Raw genomic sequence first — 23,513 nt, forward strand, 5'->3', positions numbered from 1 at the left:
TAAATAATATATCGATATACCGATATATTTGGCAAACATTGATGTTGTTTTGACAAAGCATTGCCTGAAAGTTTGAATTATTTATAAAAGCATAACGATTTAATCTTTCTAATATGATATACAGAAGGGCTAATAAATAAAGAGACTAAGAAATTTGATCTCAATAATAATAATAAACAAGAAACGCTTAGTAACCAACAATCATAACAGTCTTTTTTATGTTGATAAACTAAGTGACTCCATTGGCTGATTTTGGTAAAGCCTCCATACTGACTAACCGTGTCGTGTTTGCGGTAACTCGTGGAAATCTCGCGATATTTCGCACAGTGCCCGCTTGACCCTGCCCTGTGTCTCGCGTAGCTCCGTATATAAAGGCGGAGGACTGGAGAAGACGGACGGCTGGGGAGCAGCAGCCCTGGGACTGTGAATAAGACCGTAAACGGCTGTGTTTTTATTTCCAAAAACTTTAACCGGCAACTTTTTAAGCGTTTTAGATGTTTCCGTGCTTTTTTAAATGATTTTTGGGGTTCTTGCTTGATATTTGCGGTGTGTTTTTCCCCTCACTGCGCTCATAATGGCGAGCTCGGCTAACTCGAACCAAGTGGTAAGGATCAGACAAACGGCACTCATACTCGAAATCACACACGTGTCCAAGCATTGTAGTTAGACGCAGTGCGCTTTAACCAAACCCACACTTGGCATTTACAATAATAAAACATATTAGACACATCAAATCTGATCCATTTGAGCTCTTTGTAGGGAAGTGTGTGAGTGTTTGTTGGTAACTAGAGAGGTTCAAGGCTGGATCTGCTGGAGGAAATACAGTTGCTCTGATCCATTGCAGTAAGCTTTATTATGTGTTTGAGAACGCATTTCTGTTAAACTAACACGGACTTTATTACATTTGGCCTCGGCCGTGTAAAAAGCTGTGTTTGATGCGGAAAATAAAATATGTTGGTTCGAATTTCGTGTAACTCTATATATTAGTTTGTTGCTAAAGCACCATTTGAACCCGAAATGAAACATCTATATTATATAAATCTATATCAAGTGAGGGCAGAATTGTTGTTTGTTGTCCTGCGTGTTAGAACGAAAACCTTCCTACATCACAATTTTATTATTAACGAGTTGTACAGTTCCCCCCTATTACCGAATCCCATGTATAAGAGCCCAAATATGACCCGATTATCACAATAAAACACGTTCACGGAATCCTCAATGCAGGCAAATGCTGTTTCATCATGGCTACCGTCGCCCTTCTCTGTCTGCGTCTCTCTCCGCCTCTGACCCTCCTTCTTTCAGACGCCTGGTTTTATACAGCCATACCGGCGCTCTAATATAGACTGCCCGGGATGGGAAGGTGCTACTCGGCGCTACGTCACGGGCTCTGCATATAAACACCAGACTGCGCTTTAAATAGTGAGCCGACGGGCCGCGCGCCACGGACAGGACACGGCGCAGACCGCGAGCCTGCTGCTGCTTTTTCCGTCTTCGCAAAAACGCATTAGTGGCGCCATTGCGATGGTGGTTTCTGTGCAGGCAAAAACGTTCGCTTGATTGACTGCTGCAGGAAAGTGCATGTTTTTTTGACTGTTGTTTCTTTTTTCAGTTTCGTCTTGTGCAGTTGACCGTGGTCGAAGTGGTGCACGCGCTATTTAAAGCGGATGCATCGCCTTCAGATCGCGAGTAGTCGTAATGCACACGTTAGCAGATCCCGGTGTGTCTATTTATAGTGCTGCTTCGACTCGGGTCCAGTTTCATATGTTGACTGGGAAGTCAGACTGATGTCCGCGGGTTGGTTCTTTTTTAAAAGAAATGATTGAGAAACATTTAGGCGCTTTTTACGTAATTATTACGTCATTTTCTATGCTCCTTAAAGGATTAGTTCACTTTCAAATTAAAATTTCCTGATAATTTACTCACCCCCATGTCGTCCAAGATGTTCATGTATTTCTTCAGTTGGGAAAAAAGTAAGGTTTTTTATGAAAACATTCCAGGATTTTTCTCCATATAGTGGACTTGGAGCCCAAACGGTTGAAGGTCCAAAAATTAGTTTCAGTGCAGCTTCAAAACGATCTACGCAATCCCAGATGAGAAGTAAGGGTCTTATCTAGAGAAACCATCGCTCATTTTCTTTTTCTAAAAAAAAAAAAAAAAAAAAAGTATATGGATATTATATACTGTATACAGTGATTTTAATCATAAATGCTCATCTTGACCTAGCTCTCCTCTTTTTCTCCATTTGAATTCCAACAGTGTAGATGCTGCTAAGTGTATTACTGCCCTCAACAGGTCAAAGTTTGAACTAAACTGTCATATTTGATTTGCTAGTGCAAGTATAAAACAATTAGTTCAAACTTTGACCTGTGGAGGGCAGTAATACACTTAGCAGTGTCTACACTGCCGGAATTCTAATAGAGAAGAGAGCTAGTTCAAGACAAGCATTTATGGTTAAAACGTATATAATTCTTAATTTTATTTAGAAAATGAGTGATTGGTTTCTCTAGATAAGACCCTTATTCCTCGTCTGGGATCGTGTAGAACGTTTTGAAGCTGCACTGAAACTGTAATTTTTACCTTCAACCGTTTGGAGTTCATGGAAGTCCACTATATGGAGAAAAATTATGGAATGTTTTCATCAAAAACCTTACTTTTTTTCCCAACTGAAGAAAGAAATACATGAACATCTTAGGTGACATGGGGGTGAGTAAATTATCAGGAAATTAATTTGAAAGTGAACTCATCCTTTAAGTGGGTTGTTGGACTCTAATACAAACTGTCAAAGCCAGGTGTGTGGACACATATTACTGTTTATTACTTTTTACGTTTTGGATGTTTGTTTTTAGTTTTGTGTCTCAGTTCAGTTTGTTGCATCCATTATTTGGCTCATTAAGGGTTAGTTCACCCAAAAATGAAGTGTATTAATTACTCGCCCTCATGTCGTTCCAAACCTGTTAGTCCTTCGTTCATCAGATATTTTTGATGAAATCTGATTTTTGAACCACTCATAGGCAGCAACTTCATTGCACCTTTTGAGGTCCAGAAAGGTAGTAAGAACATAGTTAAAATAGTCCTAGTTAGTTAATAATGACTACAGTGGTTCAACCTTAATCTTATGAAGCGACGAAAATACTTTTTGTGCGCAAAAACAAAAATAACTTCTTTAACAATTTGAACTGTTATATGCAGTTGACGTAGTGAACGCAGTGCAGGCTTAAGTTAGAGCCGCATGATTCTGGATAAAATTAGATTTTTTTTTTTTTTTTTCTTTTGTTTCAAATAGATCACGATTCTCCCACAATTCTGAATATACAACCAAACAAAATAACATCTAATTTGCTAGAGGTTCTGACAAAATATAAATTGCTGACTCTAATTGCTGAAAAATGTTTGAATTAATTTATTTAAAAATGGTTTTGAATGAATTCAATGATTCATTAATAAATACTTGTTTCATTAATGGATGAATCAGTGAACAAATTTGAACAAATCTTTTGAATGAATCATTCAATGACAACTATATTTAAGTCACTTGTTGCCACCTAGTGGAATAAGATGTAATTGATAAAACTGTTATTTGACGTGCCAAGTTCATTTCAAAAGGTAGTTTGCTCTATTTTGATCGCTGTTGTAGACATCAGTGTTTAAATACTAACTTAAAACTTATATCTCAGTACTCCTGTGATAATTTGAATATTTGTAACACACAAATAACTAATGTGTGATTCAAAACTGCTCTCTCTGGCTCTGGCAGCACAAACACATATTTGAATGTTCAGGTACGATTTTTGTCAAAGTTTTAAAAGACGCGGGATAATCGTTGTCATTAATAAATGAAGATCGCATGGGTGCTTGAATCGATTAATCGTGCATGTCTAGCTTAAGCGTTTACATCCAAACACTTACTCATTATCGGATGGCTCCTGCGTCAAGTGAACTGCGTCGGCCAATACTGAGCTGGCGTTAGGAACGTAAACACGGAAGCGCTAAACTGCGTTCGCTACGTCAACTGCATATGACAACAGTTCAAATTGTAAAATAAAGTCGTTATTTTTGTTTTTGTGCACACAGTATTTTCGTCGCTTCATAACATTAAGGTTGAACCACTGTAGTCACATAGACTATTTTAACGATGCCTTTACTACTTTTTGGGACCTTCAATGTGTGTAATTAGGTTGCTATCTATGGGGATAAAAAAAAAAAAAAAATTTGATTTCATCAAAAATATCTTAATTTGTTTTCCAAAGATGAACAAAGGTCTTACGGTGTGGAACGACATGAGGGTGAGTAATAAATGACAGAATTTTCATTTTTAGGTGAAGTAACGCTTTAAAGACAAAGCACTTTAGAACTTGATATATACACATTAAATATTTAAATAGTTGTTTATTCTAAATATTTACAGTCGATACAAAAATCAGTTTAGCGTGTGGCTGAAAAATGGCTTTGCCTTTCACGTTTGTTGATAAAGTTGTCATAACAATGTTGAAAACATTACCAGTGCGTTTTTTTTTTTTCTTTCTAGCACTTCTGCTATTAAAGAAACTTTTTGCCTCGTCAGTCAAACCCTCTGTTTGCTGCAAATCAGCTCATTGATTCTCAGCTCATTACGAAACTGATTCAGTTCAGTTTGTAAACATAGTATACAGATAAACCACTTCATTAAAAACATGCGTTCATAATTTTTAAAAAAAAATTTAGTAGTAAGAAGGGATTACATTTTGTTTCCTTGCATTGTAGCCTAAACTGTATAGATCAGTAATGGAGGATGTCATCAATGAAGTCCGGGAGCTTTTCCTCGACGAGGGAGTGGATGAGCAGGTCCTGATGGAGCTTAAAACGGTAAGATGTTTGGCATTATGATGAATCTTAACATGCTGGCCAGATCGATGGTTGATTTAAACCAGCATCTTGCTTACTGAGCAGTTGTGGGAGAGTAAGCTGATGCAGTCCAAGGCGGTGGAAGGCTTTCATACAGAGGAGCAGCAGGTTCTTCAAGCTCAACAGCAGCAGGCCCAACAAGCTCAGCAGACGCAGGCGCAATCCCAACCACAGCAAGTCCTCCTGCCTCCAGCGCAACAGGGTGAGGCCCGGTCTGACGTGCTCTTATTTTCTGGAATGAAATGAGAGCCAGTATATATTCTGTTAATTATAAGTGTCTTTCTGTGGTTTCTCAGCTCCTCAGCAGCAGGTCATTGTTCAGGATCCTAAGATTCTCCAGCACATGAGTGCGACAGGAATGGTAGGCCACGTTTCAATGCTTCACTTTCGTGTTGTGTTTGGAATAATGAAATAGAGTGCAACTTAGGGTTCCAGTCATTTTTTCCCTTAGGAAATTGATTTATAATGAGAACATAACATATTTATAAAGATGGTATATGCTTTTGTTGAAACCATCATTATTTTAACTAATTTTAACACTGGAATTCCTTGTGAAAACCAAAGTTACCCATGATTCTGCAAAGAAATATCCACCAATCAAAGCCCACCACTCCAATAAAGCAATATGAATGAGTCAGAGTTAGTCTCCCTAATGCTTCATGGGATTGTAGTTCTTTCCCTCATTAAAGGGGTCATGAATTGAGAAATCAAATTTATGATGACACATAAGAGGTCATTGTACTATATATAATAACCAAAAACGGCTTTTAACCAAGCTCCCAAAATGGCTCATTTTTGATTGTGTCAGATTGACAGAAGATCAGTGTCTACTTCTACATCATTGCCTCTTTAGCCCCGCCCACTGATTCACATGTTATGCAATAGTAAATATAAAAGAGGAGAAAACACAGGATTACTCCAGCAAAAAAACTGATAGAGATAACGGAGAATTACAAGACGTTTTGCAGTGCCCAAAAATGAAAATGATCCCATGATTTACTCACCCTCTGTATGAGACTATCTTCTTACAGACGAACACAATCGGTGTTATATTAAAAAATATCCGTTGCATCAGAGGTTGCGCTTTCGCCGAAAGTTAGTTAACTTCGATGGTTAACTTTGTTAGCCAGAACTAAGACTTATAAAGCATATGCAATATGCATACAGTTGGTACGGAAAGTATTCAGACCCCCTTAAATTTTTCACTCTGTTATATTGCAGCCATTTGCTAAAATCATTTAAGTTAAATTTTTTTCCCTCATTAATGTACAAAAACCCCCCTATATTGACAGGAAACACAGAATTGTTGACATTTTTGCAGATTTATTAAAAAAGAAAAACTGAAATATCACATGTCCTAAGTATTCAGACCCTTTGCTCAGTATTTAGTAGAAGCACCCTTTTGATCTTATACAGCCATGAGTCTTTTAGGGAAAGATGCAACAAGTTTTTCACACCTGGATTTGGGGATCCTCTGCCATTCCTTCTTGCAGATCCTCTCCAGTTCTGTCAGGTTGGATGGTAAACGTTGGTGGACCGCCATTTTTATGTCTCTCCAGAGATGCTCAATTGGGTTTAAGTCAGGGCTCTGGCTGGGCCATTCAAGAACAGTCACGGAGTTGTTGTGAATCCACTCCTTCGTTATTTTAGCTGTGTGCTTAGGGTCATTGTCTTGTTGGAAGGTAAACCTTCGGCCCAGTCTGAGGTCCTGAGCACTCTGGAGTTTTTCGTCCAGGATATCCCTGCACTTGGCCGCATTCATCTTTCCCTCGATTGCAACCAGTCGTCCTGTCCCTGCAGCTGAAAAACACCCCCACAACATGATGCTGCCACCACCATGCTTCACTGTGGGACTGTATTGGACAGGTGATGAGCAATGCCTGGTTTTCTTCACACATACCGCTTAGAATTAAGGCCAAAAAGTTCTATATTGGTCTCATCAGACCAGAGAATCTTATTTCTCACCATCTTGGAGTCCTTCAGGTGTTTTTTTTAGCAAACTCCATGCGGGCTTTCATGTGTCTTGCACTGAGGAGAGGCTTCTGTCGGGCCACTCTGCCATAAAGCCCCGACTGGTGGAGGTCTGCAGTGATGGTTGACTTTCTACAACTTTCTCCCATCTCCCGACTGCATCTCTGGAGCTCAGCCACAGTGATCTTTGGGTTCTTCTTTACCTCTCTCACCAAGGCTCTTCTGAACCTTAAGTGCAGCAGAAATGTTTTTGTAACGTTGGCCAGATCTGTGCCTTGCCACAATTCTGTCTCTGAGCTCTTCAGGCAGTTCCTTTGACCTCATGATTCTCATTTGCTCTGACATGCACTGTGAGCTGTAAGGTCTTATGTAGACAGGTGTGTGGCTTTCCTAATCAAATCCAATCAGTATAATCAAACACAGCTGGACTCAAATGAAGGCGTAGAACCATCTCAAGGATGATCAGAAGATGTGATATTTCAGTTTTTCTTTTTTCATAAATCTGCAAATGTCAGTTCTGTGTTTTTTGTCAATATGGGGTGCAGTGTGTACATTTAATGAGGAAAAAAAATGTACTTAAATGATTTTAGCAAATGGCTGCAATATAACAAAGGGTGAAAAATTTAAGGGGGTCTGAATACTTTACGTATCCACTGTAAATGTTTCACATTGTTGGCAAATGTTTCAACTATGTAACAAGATTTTTCAACATCGGAAGTTTTCAAAACAATTCCACACGTGTAATGGCGAGGATGTTAAGTTATTTTATGCAAAACTGTTACCTAGTCATAGAAATGGGTGATTACTTCTAAGATTTGAATGTTGCACAGCCATCAAAAACAGGATGGAAAGTAGCTGATTCTAAACTAGGATGTTTTTTTGATGTAAATAAATAAATAAAATAACAAATAAATTAAATAAATAAATAACATAAGTGGGCCTTAAACAGTTTTTAAAAAATGTGGTTCATGACCCCTTTAAAGTTGTGAATTCCAGTCTTTGTCTGTTTCCAATCTAAGTCTGTAATTTTGTGTTTTATCATGTAGATTGTTGGTTTGGTTCACTCTTTAAAAGCTTCTTTAAAATTCCTATGGGAAAAATTTGGTGGAAAAAAACACTTGTGGAGCCAAGGCCATTGAATAAAGTGGGTGGCCACTGTTGCATTCTGTTGACTTAATTGTTTAAGGGTTGTAGTTCAGAGTTCACATGCTCAGCAAGTTTTGTGAGCTCCCGTGTTTCTATTGGCTTAGGTTAGAGTTGTGTAATGTTAAGCTTTTTGCAACTTTGTCACAAAGCTGAGCATGCCCAGTCACCGTTACTCAAATCCAGAAATCTGCAAATCCCATTGAAATGAATGACTTCAGTGGTTTTGTCACTGCATATATGAACACCCCTTTAGGGATCAGCATTAATGTCAGCAGGAGAGCAGATGGGTGGAGTCTTCCTGGAAAATGGTTTAGACAGAGCAGTGGACTTCAAATTAGATTACACTGCAAATTCCTGCAAGGATATTGTTTTCTCTCTCTCTCACAATCCGGCTCTACCTGATCATTAATGCATGTGCGTGTCCTCTGTGGATTCAATTCTTGTTTCAATCTCCTGTTCCACTAGAGTGCCGCAGCCACAGCAGCGACTTTGGCTTTACCCGCAGGTGTAGCACCAATTCAGCAGCTTCTCACACCTCAGGGTAAGACATTACACTCTAACATGTGTCCTGTAAGGCAATGGTTCTTAACCTCAGGCCAGGGCCTCAGAAAACTTCCAAGAAGGCCTCAAGGTGACTTAAAATCTTTAAAAATAGGGAAAACAAATGATAACACACCAAAACTTCTGGAATTCTACAATGAATCTTAATTATAATTATTTTAGTTATTTTAATCTATAATCTAAATTTAAAGAAATGTGGGAGGCCCCTAAAAGGTTGAGCACTACTGCTGTATGGGGACAATTGATCAATTGATTTAAAAAAGTTACACATTATTTAAACCAAGTTGTTTTTGAACAAGTGTCTGCATAATTTATTAACATATATAGTTTAAAACAAAATATTTTTAGATTTTTACATGTGACATGCAGTATCTGCTATATATAATTTGTTAACTCCTTACAATAAGGTTTCATCTAACATTAGTTTTCATTAAAAATGAACAATACTTTTATAGCATTTAAGATTAATGTTAATTTCAGTGTTTACTTATACATTATTTAAAACTTTGTCGTATTTAACATTAATGCACTGTGAATTAACATGAACAATTATATTTTTACTAACATTAACAAAGATGAATAAAATGCTACCTTTCGTTTTGCACGGTCATTGAATGAATGCATTAACGATGTTAAAGACCCCCGTGGCGAAAATCAAGTTTTTAATGTTGTTTATATGTCTATCTGGTGTTTTTAATATGAATTTGCGCATGGTTTGTCTCAAAGCATAAGTCACTGCTGAGTATTTTCTCCTTAAAACTGCAGTTTATCTGTCTTTATTCGTCAATCGCCCTTGTTCTCTTCGTCACAAACTACATTGCAACCAATCACGTCAATGCGCAGATGGGCTTTAGCTTATCATTAACTATGCTGTGAGAAGGGGGTCTTAGGGGAAGCCAGATTATCCTGGTATATTTTTCGGTTGATATGAAAAATAGGTACATTTAACAATATATTGAGTGAATTATGTATATGATTACAATGTTATGATTAAATGACTTTCTCCACTGATGTTTAAGTTGTTTAAAGCTTTTCCAAGGATACTGATTGTTAGAAGGCAGCTGTCTGACTCCGAGATGGTGAACAGGAACAACGTTTAACATAAGCAACACATTATTAGCTGTTTAATAAAGTAGTCAAGCATAAGGATAATCATATTAATTACTGTTATGTGTCTGACATTGTAGAAAGAGATACATAAAACGCACTACCATTTTGATACATCGACTTGTAGACAAGCCTGAATTATTCACTCTTCCACTTTCTCTTGAGTCAGTTTGTGATTCAAACATATATGGCTGAATTAAACCAGAATTTCCACTTTCCATTGTGCAGTGTTTACTACAGTAAAGTTGAGTGAGTGGATCAGGTATTCTGAGCTGGGTTGGAGGCGGGGCAAATTTGCATATTGTAGAGTTACATTCAAGCTACTTTAAGGCATGAAGATTTTTTTTTTCACAGAAAGTTTAAATGTAATTTTGGTGATCAAAGAAGAGTTTTAAGGGATAAAATTGACTACAGGGGGCCTTTAAACATTTAGTCACTGTGAAATCTAAATTGACTTCAGAGTTCAAGAAAATGTGTCCTCGTCGTAATCTCTTCTGATTAAATCAGTGTGAAGGCTGGGGAAAAAAAGTTGCCTGACGAGTTTAACTCCCCTCCAGCACCCTGTCGCATACATGAAATAAACATCCATTTCATTTGCAGCGCCCACATTGTACGATCCAGTCACTTCAAATAGACGTTTCATGCTGACTTTAAGTGCATCAAGTTTGAAAGCCCTAAATAAAGCGTCTCTCTGTTGGCTGTCCAGGTCAGATCCTGCAGGTGGTCAGAGCTGCCAACGGAGCTCAATACATCATTCAGTCTCCGCAGCAGATGGTGTTGCAGCAGCAAGTCCTGCCACAGATGCAGCCTGGAGGTGTGCAGGCCCCTGTCATACAGCAGGTCAGTGCTTCATACCTCACATAACACTTAAAACTTTCAGTGCCCATGTTCAGTGTGCCAACAATGACTCATTTGTTCTACTTCAGTCACTGGATCCTGCAGGGTATGTTGTGATGCCGTCTGCACATGTGATGCGTGTGATTTTGTTTCACCGTGTCAGAGGTCCTTATTGTAGCTAGCCAATGCAAGATACCTGTCAGTTCTCTTGCTTGTTTAAATAACAAATTAGAAGTGAAGGACAGTTCACAGGATGACAACTGATGGAAGTAGAGCAGGTTAAGCTGTCGCAGTGTCAGTGGTTTATGAACGATGTTGTACGTTCTATAAATTTAATGTATTTTTAGATGGATTGGGGTCCAATTCTCAGTATTAACTAACTATTAACAAAGACTTTTGCCTCAAACTCCTAATTACTACTTATTAATCGTTAGTAAGGTATTTAAGTTTAGGCTGGGTAGGATTAAGGGATGTAGAATATGGTCATGCAGAATAGGGCATGTAATAGTACATAAATGTAAGTGCTTTATAAGAACTAATAAACAGTCAATATAGTAATATGCATGCTAGTAAGCAACTAGTTAATAGTGAGAACTGGACCCTAAAGTGTTAGCAAAAAAAAGAAAAGAGGTAGCCGTTGCTGCCAGAGCTTTACCAAAAAAAAAAAAGGTAGCAATATTACATTTTTACAGATTGGTCTTATATTTACAGTAAAAGACTACTTCATTAACTCAAAGTTAATATACCAATATACTAAAATGTTCCTTTATAATATATTGACAATCACCATAACTTTTTTTTTTTATTATTTATTTTTTTTTTAATTATTTTAAATATTTATTTTAAAGTCTTTTTTTTTTTTTTTAATTATTAAGTAAAACTGTAAACGGCTGTTTAAGTAAATGTTATACTGATTTTTTTTTTTTTGCATGTTTTTTACTTGATGTGTATAATACTTTAAAAAAGTATTTGCTTTTTTGTTTGACTTATTTAAACAAGTAAATAATCTATTTTAAAGAGCCACACTGACTCAGTAACTTTTCCACAAGCTGACATAACTAATATATAGCAGTCTGACTGTCATGCACATAAATACAAAACGCCATATTACTCCCACATCACAAATTAAAGCAGTTAACATTTAATTTACACCATAAGATGTAATATAACCCTGATAACAAACTTTTTAAATAGGGGAAAATGGAATATCCATATTTAAAACTTTACAATAACCAGCTTCTGACAAACATCCGTATGCAAATCGACTTGTATAGGAAGTGTAACCTCTGATGCATGATGTAGGAGCAGTAGGACATTTGTTAAAAAATTCTTGAAAAAAAGCCTAGTATAGTTAAACTCAAACAACCCTAATGTCTGTCTCTCTATGCAGGTGTTGACTCCTCTTCAGGGAGGCCTTTCTCAGCAGACCGGAGTTATCATCCAACCACAGCAGATTGTCCTCACAGGAAATAAAGTGCAGCAGAACACTCAGGTCAGCACAACCTCAGACCTCAAGCATAAACTACATGCCTCTGGGATGATATTGATGAATGTGTGCGGCAGCATGTATTGAGAAGTCTTGCGTGTCTTTAGGTCATGCAGGCAGCAGCTATGGCGGTGCAGCAGGGACAGGGAGCTGCGCAGGTGCAGGCTCAACCTCAGCCACAGCCTCAAGCACAGCCACCCCAACAACAGACACAGCAGCAGCAGGCCTCGCAGCAACCTCCCATGATGCTCCAGGTGGACGGAGCAGGAGACACGTCCTCAGAAGAGGATGAAGAGGAGGAGGATGAGTATGATGAGGACGAGGATGAAGACAAAGAGAAAGATGGTGGCGAGGATGGCCAAGTGGAGGAGGTACGTATGGACCGAGTGCTGTTTGGTTCTGGTTCTAGGCCAGTCCTGTTTTTTACAATTCTGTTTTTTTTTTTTTTTATTCAGGAGCCGTTAAACAGTGGTGATGACGTCAGTGATGAGGAGGACCAGGAGCTGTTCGACACAGAGAACGTGGTGGTTTGCCAATATGACAAGGTCAGTATTTGTAGGTAACTTCTGTTATAATATAATATATAATATAATATAGTATAATATAATATAATATATAGAGATGTAATGCAAAAACAATTTAGAGAACATTTACATGACAGTGATGTACTAAAAACAGAAAAGGTTTTCCTTTTGCGTTTTTAAAAAGTTTCGTGTTTTAGTAAACGAAAACTGAAACTATTGGTCAAAAACCTTTTTGTAAACTGAAATAAAATAAATTTCATAATAAATGGAAAAACTAAAAACAGTTACTGAAAAACTAACTGAATTAAAATTAGCAAAAATAATCATTTTCGTAATAAGCTCTTATCCTGTGCCAGAAAATCTGACCTGTGGCTGTTTAGGGAAATACCTGTAGATGGCGCTTCATGTACGTGAGGTTAGCTGAGGCAGTGGGCTGGGCGATAAACCGCTGTCCTGTGACGCTCTTAATGAAGGACTGTTATGTACACATCGCTAGTTCTAAGCAGCTATTCACAAAGAATGTGTTTGTGGCTGTGGAATGGAAAATAACTGAAGGTTATGAGACACAATTAGAATTTCATTTAACTTGAGCGCAGCGTTTAGAATGACAGCCAAACAAGTCTGTCAAGCGCAAAAACCTACTGCTGTATATTAGAGATTTCATGTTTGCATGATGGTGACAGGCTGAAAGGTGCTATTATCTGTTTTTACAAAACATTTACTGCTAATAAAATAATCCATGTGGAGACATTTCTCCACAACGAAGTGTACATGCTGTGCACGCGCGTTTTCCCTACATTATTTAATCACACTGACTTCACAGCAAGTTGTGTTGGCTGTATATGACTTGAACTGCTTTTTGATGTACCAGTGGTCACACTGCTTCATTTGTACAGCTGATAAAAGTAAACTAGGCATGTTTAACAAGATTTCATCTTGAATATGAGTTTGTCTGAATTTTTCATAATTTTTACTTTTGTACTTTTAAGTTGCACTTTGGTCTTGGTTCAATCTCAAAACACTATTTTATTTTTATTAAGATGTATGCACAATAGATAACTGTAAACTGTGCGAACATTAAACATGCTTTAAATGTCTTGCTTTGGTCTACACTGGAAGTATTGTTAATTCTGCTAAACTTTAATTACTAAAACTAAAACTGAAACCAAATGTATAAAAACAAATTAAATAGCAATTTACCTAAATTTATAGCAAAATTGAAGACCATAATAAAAATAAAAACTAAATAAAAAAATTTGCAAAACTATAATGACCTTGGTCAATACGATCCCCATTCACACAGATCTCCGAAAATGACTAAAATGGCTAGTACAATAGTTGTCACATTTTTATATAGAGAGGTGATTACAAACAATCAAGATAAAGGTAAATAATGCGTCTCCGCTGGTCGTAGTGGTGCAGTATACCTACACTTTGCTGGAGAAGTGTTAATAAACTCAGTATCTTGAGCAACACAGTCCTGTAGTGTTTTGCTATTCAAGAACTTGATACAACAGGGAAAACTGCCATTTTTAGATAATTTTTATCGTATTTTTTGATAATTTGAGTAATTTTGTTGCAATCTCTTAAATGTATCAATGAGCCGTGAAAAAGAACTCAATTTGGTACTCGTGAGCCGTTTGAGAGGCAGATTTTTGTACACACAGATTATAGACTTGTATATCATATGGTGAGCATGAAATCTGCGGTTATAAGTAAAATTATGCGTGATACACGCAACTCCGCAGAGAAATTCATGACCTGTAACGCCAACACTATTCAACCAGTGCGTATGAGATGAGTGAGTGACAGGAGGGGGGTGTGTATCAAACTGTCAACTTGCCGCCGGAGAGAAGAAAGAGTGAGAGTATGATGCATCAATACTGCAGAGTATTGGAATTATTTCAGATATTTCGGGATGATTACGTATCGAAATATCTATTTTTGACAACATGACTTTACAAGTGAAATTAGACATTGCATAGGAAAAAGTGAATTAGAACTTTTTCAATACAGTATATTTATTTGTAATTTATTAGTCACTGGCATATGCCTAGAAATTTAATGCAAAAAGAATAGCATGATTTTACAAGTGAAATTTGACGCTGCATAGGAAACTTTGTAACACTTGATTTAACAGTGCCGGTTACATGTTACTACATGTACTTACTATAGTAATAACAGTAAATTATGCATAATTACAAGTAACTAACCCTAAGCCAAACCCTAACTGTAACCCTAACTGTAAGAAGTACATGTAATTAATAGTACTCGGTACTTATTTGAGTAATTACAATGTAACTACGTCACAAATAGTGTAACCGGAAACGTTCTTTATTAAATGACCAATAAATAATCTGTATTGTAATAGTGACTGACATTACACCCTTTGGGCATTTAATGCAAAAATCTTTTTTTCTTAATTGTTCAATCAAAATTCATACAATATCTTTTGCTTCAGATTCACAGAAGCAAGAACAAATGGAAATTTCACCTGAAAGACGGGATAATGAATCTGAACGGGCGGGATTACGTGTTCTCCAAAGCCATTGGAGATGCAGAGTGGTAAAGGGAGAGGAACAAAACGCAAAACTGTCTACTCATAAGGCAAGACACATCGAGACCTGAAACTGTACGTTTCAGGAGATTCCCACTTCGGGGGCTGAAGAGTAACGTCCCAATGCTACTGTGCTGTTTGAGTGATATCTGCACAAAATAACGTGTGCCATCCAAGAGATTTTCCCCTCCCCCCTCATTTTAAGATGGCCCTTTTTACCTGTAAGAATTTCGCAGGAGTCCATAACTTCTCATTTAGAATCATATTCTTGCCCCTCAGATGTATGAAAATATATTAGGCGCAGGGAGCCAATTTTAGCGCCTGGCGCTAACTTAAGTTGACTCTGGTGTGTTAAGATGGCCTTTTTACTGCAACCGTACGTGTTTGTTGGTGATTTCTGTAGCTAGATCAGCCGTCTGAATCCTGTGTAAAGCAAATCGTCCAACACGAGGACAGTTTCATCACCACCTTATACAAACACTAAAACAAGCAACCAAGAACTGTGTTCCAATAAGTTCCTTTCATATTTGCTATGTTTTTAGACCTTTGTATGTTTAACAGCAGAGATACCAATGAAAACAGGCGAGTTAAGTGTAATGTTGTCACTAAATTGTTCACGTGTTTGTATGTCTGTCATGGATTTTTCTAACTCTGTACTCTGGCTAAAGATCTGCTCTGTCAGTATGATGCATGTTTTTGGGCAGTGCATCACGGAGCTTGCGTCGTTCCGCGTGTGTTTGTGTGCAATTATTGCGTTTGGTGTCAATGAAGTGCTCGGTCAGGCCACCCTTCCTACTTTACTTGCGGTCAGGCTTATTTTACACATTTCTAGTAGTTCGTATTTATTCCTGAAGCTCAGGCAGCATCATATTTTTGGGGGATGAAACCGAACTGTGCTCTTAATGAAAGAAGTGCTCCTTTCAGCCCGTTCTCTGCTGAGGAGGATTTCAATCTGATTCTGTGCATTGTGGATTTTTTTTTTTTTTTTTTTGTCCCTCCATGTTTTGTTTCATAATATTTTGTCTGACTTTTTAAGCAATGCCCTCATACAGTCTGAGAAAAGACAGATTTTGGTGGTCTGTGTCCATATGTTCAGCAGTTGAAAGTATTGACATGTTTTGTTGAAAATGTTCATGCTACGATTGTTCGAAGAAATGGTTTGGACTAGTTTGGGGCTTTTTTTTAATTTAATTTTAGTGTACGTAGTTCTTTGCGCTCCTTATTTGTGCCTTTCAGATTTATTTTAGATATCAGGTCTTTTGTCTAAAGGGGGAGAGCCTCTAACAAATCCTACAAACTGTACATTTCGCTTTGCGTTTCTAATGGTAAGTAAATAATATTTCAGAACTACTGTCTGGGTCATGTGAGGGAACTTGTATGTACATTCATATACTGTTTTACCAATCAAACTGCTCTGTCTCTGATTCTCATCTCTATGAAGGTTGTGTTATGTTAGTAGAGATAATTAGTGTTTTGTTGAACCATGAGTTTTATTATTTTTGCCTTTGCTGAACTTTATTAAAGCACTATTAAAATTGACTTTGTGCAACACTTGTTCTTTTGCAACTTGTCTCCTGCTGATCAGTGCTGCCTTGAACTTTTTACTGGAGACTATTATAAACTATTCATATTATAATTGTGCAATCGGTGATTCTGTACAGAAACATTTGTTATACTGGTTGAAAGTCTCCTCATATCCTGATAGTAATCACTGTTAAATGTATTTTTATAAACTTATATCGTCTGTAGAAAGCATAGGACTATAAAATGTTCACCCAATTTTTTTTATTCAGTCCGAATGAAATGCTATGTCCTACCTGCCTGTCAACGTACCCTTGCACACCCTTTTCGTGCAGACATATGTGTGTTTCAAGCTATGCAGAGTTTATGTAGACAGACGTCAGTCGCGGAGCACCACAAACAAACAGCAGCCACCTTTTACAGTTCCTGACAAATCAAAACAATGAGCTTTTGCTGCATTTATGCCATAACTACTGTAATTAAGAGATGGCAACCCATGACGTTCTAACTGGAGCTGTTGAGTCAGACTCGGAATGGTTTCCATGTCAACAGTGTCAACAACCAAAATGAATCTGCAGCATTCAGGAACATTTATTATTATTATTGTAATGTTATGTGCTTTAAGACATGAGGTAGTTTGCCGCTGTCTCTTGTGACTCTTTGGAGGAGGCGTGGCTTTGGACAGTGTTTTGTAGGGAAGGTGGGATTAGCATTTAACCAGATCACCTACTGCACCTTTTAAAGTCTTTTGTAATTGTCAATTTCATAAATTGTTCCGCTTTTTTTTTTTTTTTTCCTCCCCTTTTGTCATGTTGTGTGGATGATTGAAAGTAGCCAAATCATTTAAGCAAACTATTTTCTAGGTTTAGTTTCAAACACTCAATTTAAAGAATCCAGTTTTTTTTGATGGCTAGAATAAAGCCCGACCCTCTTCTTTATACACTACCCTTCAAACGTTTAGGGTGTGTAAGATTTCTTGTAAAAATGTTTTTGAAAAGTCTCATACTCACCAAGGCTGCATTTATTTGATACAGTAAAAGTGTAATTAATAAATATTTCTATTTAAAAATGTTATTTTTTTTCTATTTGAATATATTTTATAAAGTATTCCTGTGATGTCAATGATGAATTTTCAGCATCATTACTCCAGTCTTGAGTGTCACATGATCCTTCAGTAATCATTCTAATATGCTGATTTGCTGCTCAAAAAACATTTATCAGTTTTGAAAACAGTTGCTGTTTAGTGTTTTTATGGAAACCAGGATTCTTTGAATATAGTTCAAAAGAACAGCATTTGAAATGGAAATATTTTGTAAACATATTTACTGATCACTTTTGATCAGCTGAGTGCATACTTTATGAATAGTGTTCATTTCTTTAGAAAGTCTTGTCAAAATGTCAAGGAATGAAGCTTGATCTTCATTGTCTGCGTTTGAGATCAGTTGAGCTTTGCAGCAGATTGTCTGAATGTATGTTGTGCTTAACTACAATGATCCACAAGGTGGTGATATTCCCTATAAAAGTAGTTATAGCATGTAAAAATGGTCATTGTCAAATCTAACTATAGATTAACACTGCTTTGCAAACTGCAGCAATATTGATAGACTGCTGGAGTGAAAGGTGGACTAAAAGCCATTAAGAAAGTAACACTGAAAATGAAGCTTCTGTTTTTGCCTTTCATTTTGTCTTCTCACCTACATTAACCTCTTCCACATAAATGCTACAGCTGCAGTAAAAAAAAAAAAAAAAAAAACTCCATTCCAGTTCCACACCTCCCCTTCTCCTGAATCAGCACTTTTCCACTGCAGGTCTACAGCGTTGCCTAGGTTGATTGAGCACCATATCAGCACACGTCTCACTCTCCCATGGGTCCTCTTTCCTCCATCACTTTGTCTGTGGCTTTTCCCTCAAATTTTCAATCATGATACATGTCCTTATACCTATAACTTCCTTCATCCCATCCATTCCCTTCCTCTGAGGTCACGATGCCACTCAAGTCTACGTATATTCACCATCTGGGTTTATATGCCTCATCAATCTTCACACACACTCCATTAGGCGTCTAATGGAGAGGACAGCTGTGTCGATGCCTCAGTTTCATATGAATTTTACGCCTACAAGAACATCAGCAGATTATATTGTCTCCCACTCTTTAAAATAGGTATGTTATGGTGTGTTTGTGAAAGTACAGCAATAGCCCTGAGCTTTTATATTTATCACTATCTACACCCACTTTAGAGCTCTTCAGTGTCCTTTGACACCCTGGCAGGTTGTTCACATGTATAGTGCTGTGTGTTGAAGTGTTTTTCCACATTGACATCCATACAGTCCAATCCTAGTGTACATTATTGAATACACACATAACACAGTGGTTATGCAATGGAGGCATCGGATGATTCAAGCAGTAGAAGAAAGACAATAGTAAAATGTTATTTAGGATTCAACTGCATTGGTAATACTGGGATACAATGTACATTTACAAAATGTAATGTTAACTGCTAGATAAGATAGTTGCAGTTAGTGGTGGTCTCCTAAAATTTATGGACATGGGCTGTTGACTAGTATTGGGGATTTTGATTCTCAGTGACTGTGAATCTTTTAAATCAATTCCCCAAAAAGATTAATTCAAATTTGTTCACGAATCGTTCAAGTTTCATTATACCAATAAGTAGATGCCGAGGTTACACTTTAATTTACGGTGACGTAGTTACATTGTAATTACTCAAATAAATACTGAGTACTGTTAATTAACTACATGTATTTACTATAGATTTACAGTTAGGGTTTGGCTTAGGGTTAGTTAGTTGTAATTATGCATAATTTACTGTTATTACTATAGTAAGTAGTAAGTGGTGCTCCATATCACTGCTGTATTGATAATGAACAGCAAAATTTTGCCAATGTGTTCGAAATCGCCCCCTGTACACTTATATAGTGCAGTATATGAGGGGACAACCATTTGTAGTGGTGTTCGAAACCATAGTGGACATCTCATTCAATCCTATTATATGCTGCTCTAACAAGTGTCCAACCGATGTACACTCAACAGATAGTGAATATAATCATGCACTGTGAGGGTTGCACTGAATGAATTCCTGCTTTTCACTTTGTTTCTGAATTCGCTCACTCATTTTCATTCTTTAAAGTGGATTAATGTATGGATTAGTGAATGAGGGCATGGGTGTCACATTGGTGAAAACTGCGAAAGAAGGTCCATTGTCCATCATCAATAGTGTAGTGATGCATAAAGCACTACCAAAACAGTCACTTCCAAACTAAGCACTTTAAATTGGGTCAATGCAGCAAATTTGCATGTTCAAAGGTTAACAAACTTGAAACGTTACAAAATCCACATGGGGAAATGTTTAGCCTCGCATGAAATTCCAGATTGCACAGATACCTGTTGAGTTTAGATGGACATTTTGTCCATGGAATTTCAGCATACAAAGTTAAATGTGGCCCCACCCGAAAAGTGCTGAAAATAGACTGTATAACTTGAAATTGCGATTTTAGATCTCACAATTCTCACAATTGCAAGAAAAAACTAATCAGAATTGCAATTCTGAGAAAAATGTCACAATTGAAAATGTAAACTCCAATCATACGTCTTAAGAATCAAACCTTACTATGTATGGCATTTCAAGAAATATAATATCCAATAAGAAATGTATGTGCATGAATGTGTGTGTGTGTCTTCAACTTCTGGTTACGTGTGAGAGTGTCAGTGTGTCCAAGGACTACTACTTCTTGTTTTGTCTAGGTAGGTACTCAATGGAAACATCCCAAGACATAGAGAAAGTCAAAAAGTGAAGCCCAAGAAATAAGAAATTATTTAACAATGACTAACTTGAATATGAGTAAAATCTGTGTGAAATCTTGTGTGAAAGTCACAATCAAGCAGATTCCTGTTGGAATGACTGGATTTCAACCACAAAATGTTGCCAAGCAACAGTAAATGTGAGTTGGCCTTAAGTGTGTTATGAGTTATAAAGTGAATTGTTCACTCACTCTATTATTAACTAATGAATTAAGTTATAAATCAGAAAAAAAAAAGTCTTACTATCCTTTAATAAAGACGTTTGGGCCTAGAGGTATACTACAAGACTGCAGTTGACAACCAAGTATTTTTCATCCATTTTGTCGACTCCTGGGCATTTGTATCATTGCTATAAAACAATATATTCTAAATCAAGAGTTAATAATGTTCTTACCTTACTTAAATTTTGTATGGTCAATGGCCGTTTTTACACATTTTACACAGGTTGACACATGCTGAAATGAATGAACAATGCCTCTCACGATGAGTCTCGTTCAGAATCGAGACACTGATTCATTCAGTAGAGGGCGTATTCGTTCAGTGGGTTAAACCAATTAAACACTTCTTTACAACCTTCACTCAAATGCTGTTTGCTTGTTTCATAGTCAATCATTGAGGTGCGGTCACATTTACCATTATTTGGCGAATTTTTGCAATAATTTAAATAGGAATCTGCAAAAAAAAAAAAAAGTTCTTTAAACGTTCTTTACATGTAGTAAGTAACAGTTCTATTTAGAACCGTATCGTTTTGAAGAATCCTATGCTGAGGAGTTTGAGTTAGCTGGGTTCTTTTTTCCCGCCTTTTTGTTTTTCAAATATGTAACTGTCAAAGCCACATCATTACTGATTTTCTGGAGCTCGGCAGCCAACTGTCAACACACTCTCAACAGGTAAATGATTTCTTTCTTAAAATGTCTATAAATTTTAACTTTCAAGCTGTCACTGGATTCCTATAGGCCTACCAGTCGTTACATTTTCTCTAAAGTTTATCAGAACATGTAACACCGTGTCCTAACCAGACGCGACGCAACGCGACACGCGATAACAGGTATCCTTTCCATGTTAATCGGATTTTTTGTCCTAACCAGCCGCGACACCGACACGCGAATTACTAGAAACGGTTTCTATTTTTCCTCGACGTCGCGGCTGAAACAGCAACACAAAGTATGGCAATGATAATATCAGGTACTGTTTATGTGCTTTATTTAATGTTAAAAGAGTCTAATATGAGTTTGAATATCATTCTGTGTTCCCAGCTTTTTAGCTGTATGAAAAAACTGGCTTCACCTCAGATCTTGAAAATAAATAAATGGGCACAAAAATGTTAAAAATGTGAACTCAATGTGAACAAACAAGTGTATTCTATGAGAAGGAATGGTTCAGTCACTCCGTATGTACTTTAAATAGTGTTTAAATTGTGTAATATTTATACATTTTACTATGTACTTGTCTATTTCATTGTGTCTGCTGTGCTCTTGCCGAGAGCCCGCTCACACTCTCTTCTGATTGGCTGTGGTTTTTGATTTGTTTTATCGCTTCTCATTTTCGCGTCGCGTCTAGTGTGGACAGTCAAATTGCTCGTCGCTGGAATTTTATCGCATCGCGTCTGTTTAGGACACGGTGAGCAGCTCTATTCAGTTAGGGATCTTCTCTTCTCCAGAGATATTGACGTGATCCACATTGTTAGATTTTTTTAAATAATTACTTTATGAATAAACTTACCCAGTCACAAAAAAAAAAACAAAAAAAAACAAAAAAAACAAACATTAAAGCTACCCCATGACTATGTGACCCTGGACCACAAAACCAGTCATATGTCGCACAGGTATATTTGTAGCAATAGCTAACAATAATGTATGGCCCATTCAGTATGGGTCAATATTAGCGATTTTTCTTTTATGCCAAAAATCATTCCAATTTTAAGATCATGTTCCATGAAGATATTTTGTACATTTCCTACCATAAATATATGAGTGGATATGCATTGCTAAGGACTTAATTTGGACAACTTTAAAGGTGATTTTTTCAATATTTTGATTTTTTTTGCACCCTCATATGCCAGATTTTCAAATATTCAGCTTTTAGATGATGTATAAATCTCAATTTAAAAAAAAACTGACCCTTAAAAACTGACTGGTTTTGCGGTCCAGGGTCACATATCTCTTTTTTTCTTTTGACATACTGTAAATGTTTGCTAATTTTGGCCTTCATAAACATAATTTTTACATAATCAAATAAAAGAGACACTGTAACTGTAAAGATACTAATTTACTCAAATTAATAAAAATAAACTTAATAAAAAGGTTATTTATAACACCATTAAGGTCCTATAGCATATGGTTCTTTATGGAACCTTATAAAGGGTTCTGCTATTTGTTACAAGCCGAAGAACTCTAACTTTATATTGTTTAGAACCATTTTTCTTCAGAGTGGAATTTCACGCAAGGACGAACGCAGGTGAGATATGGTGTACGGTTGTGATGACAGATTGAAGATAGTGGGGAGTACTGTAGGTGGAAACTCTGTACTGATTTTCATCTAAAATGCCTCCTCTAGACCACTCTTGTTTCTTCTGAGAGGACATCAATACTGGTAGTGGAATAAAAAAGCTGGGAGAGGCGTCTCTATCTGCGGTGTAACAGTAAGATCAGACTTGGCTCACTTGCTGTCCTGTGACCTTGTGGGTTTAATGGCCTTAGAGGCTGTGACACGGTGCAGGGTGCAGTAAAGCTAAACTGATGCAGAAACAGATCCTGAATTTTAGAACTGGAAGACACTGGTTGCTTCAGACCGGGAGAGACGAGACGAGGAGAAACTGACATCAGACAGTCCTACCAATACGATACGGGCAGTGGCCCTGTGGTCAGACAGACTGTTACAAATACACACTCACACACATGCATGTATGCATGTATCCCAGGCTTGTCTGCAACATTTGAGACAGGAAAGAGCAAGGTGAGATGCTGTAATATGTACATGCAATGTTAAAAACAAAAACACACACCCAGTACCTTATATAAGGACATTGCCATTACAAAAAGACTCCACCACCTGATACATGTCAAAGCAATGCATCTGTTATGCATGTTAAAGGGATAGAAGGCA

At 37.1% G+C, this 23,513-nt stretch overlaps 1 protein-coding gene across 5 annotated transcripts; it reads left to right on the forward strand.

Moving 5' to 3' along the window:
- Positions 1-385: 385 nt before the first annotated feature.
- Positions 386-16,608, forward strand: gtf2a1 (general transcription factor IIA, 1). 5 transcript variants are annotated; one of them, XM_067384759.1, is made up of 11 exons: positions 386-604; positions 4,248-4,283; positions 4,741-4,842; positions 4,927-5,083; positions 5,157-5,242; positions 8,464-8,539; positions 10,373-10,506; positions 11,894-11,995; positions 12,097-12,360; positions 12,445-12,534; positions 14,975-16,608. In XM_067384759.1, exons 1-11 carry the CDS (start codon positions 575-577, stop codon positions 15,080-15,082), a joined length of 1,185 nt encoding a protein of 394 aa, XP_067240860.1. In that variant the 5' UTR covers positions 386-574; the 3' UTR covers positions 15,083-16,608. The 5 variants fall into 5 exon arrangements, with proteins under 5 accessions (XP_067240860.1, XP_067240862.1, XP_067240864.1 ...); XM_067384761.1 differs by having other exon boundaries at positions 5,178-5,242; XM_067384762.1 differs by lacking the exon at positions 386-604 and adding an exon at positions 862-1,794.
- Positions 16,609-23,513: the final 6,905 nt, after the last annotated feature.

This window comes from Chanodichthys erythropterus, chromosome 4, assembly GCF_024489055.1.
Source record: "Chanodichthys erythropterus isolate Z2021 chromosome 4, ASM2448905v1, whole genome shotgun sequence".
Classification (NCBI taxonomy): Eukaryota; Metazoa; Chordata; class Actinopteri; order Cypriniformes; family Xenocyprididae; genus Chanodichthys; species Chanodichthys erythropterus.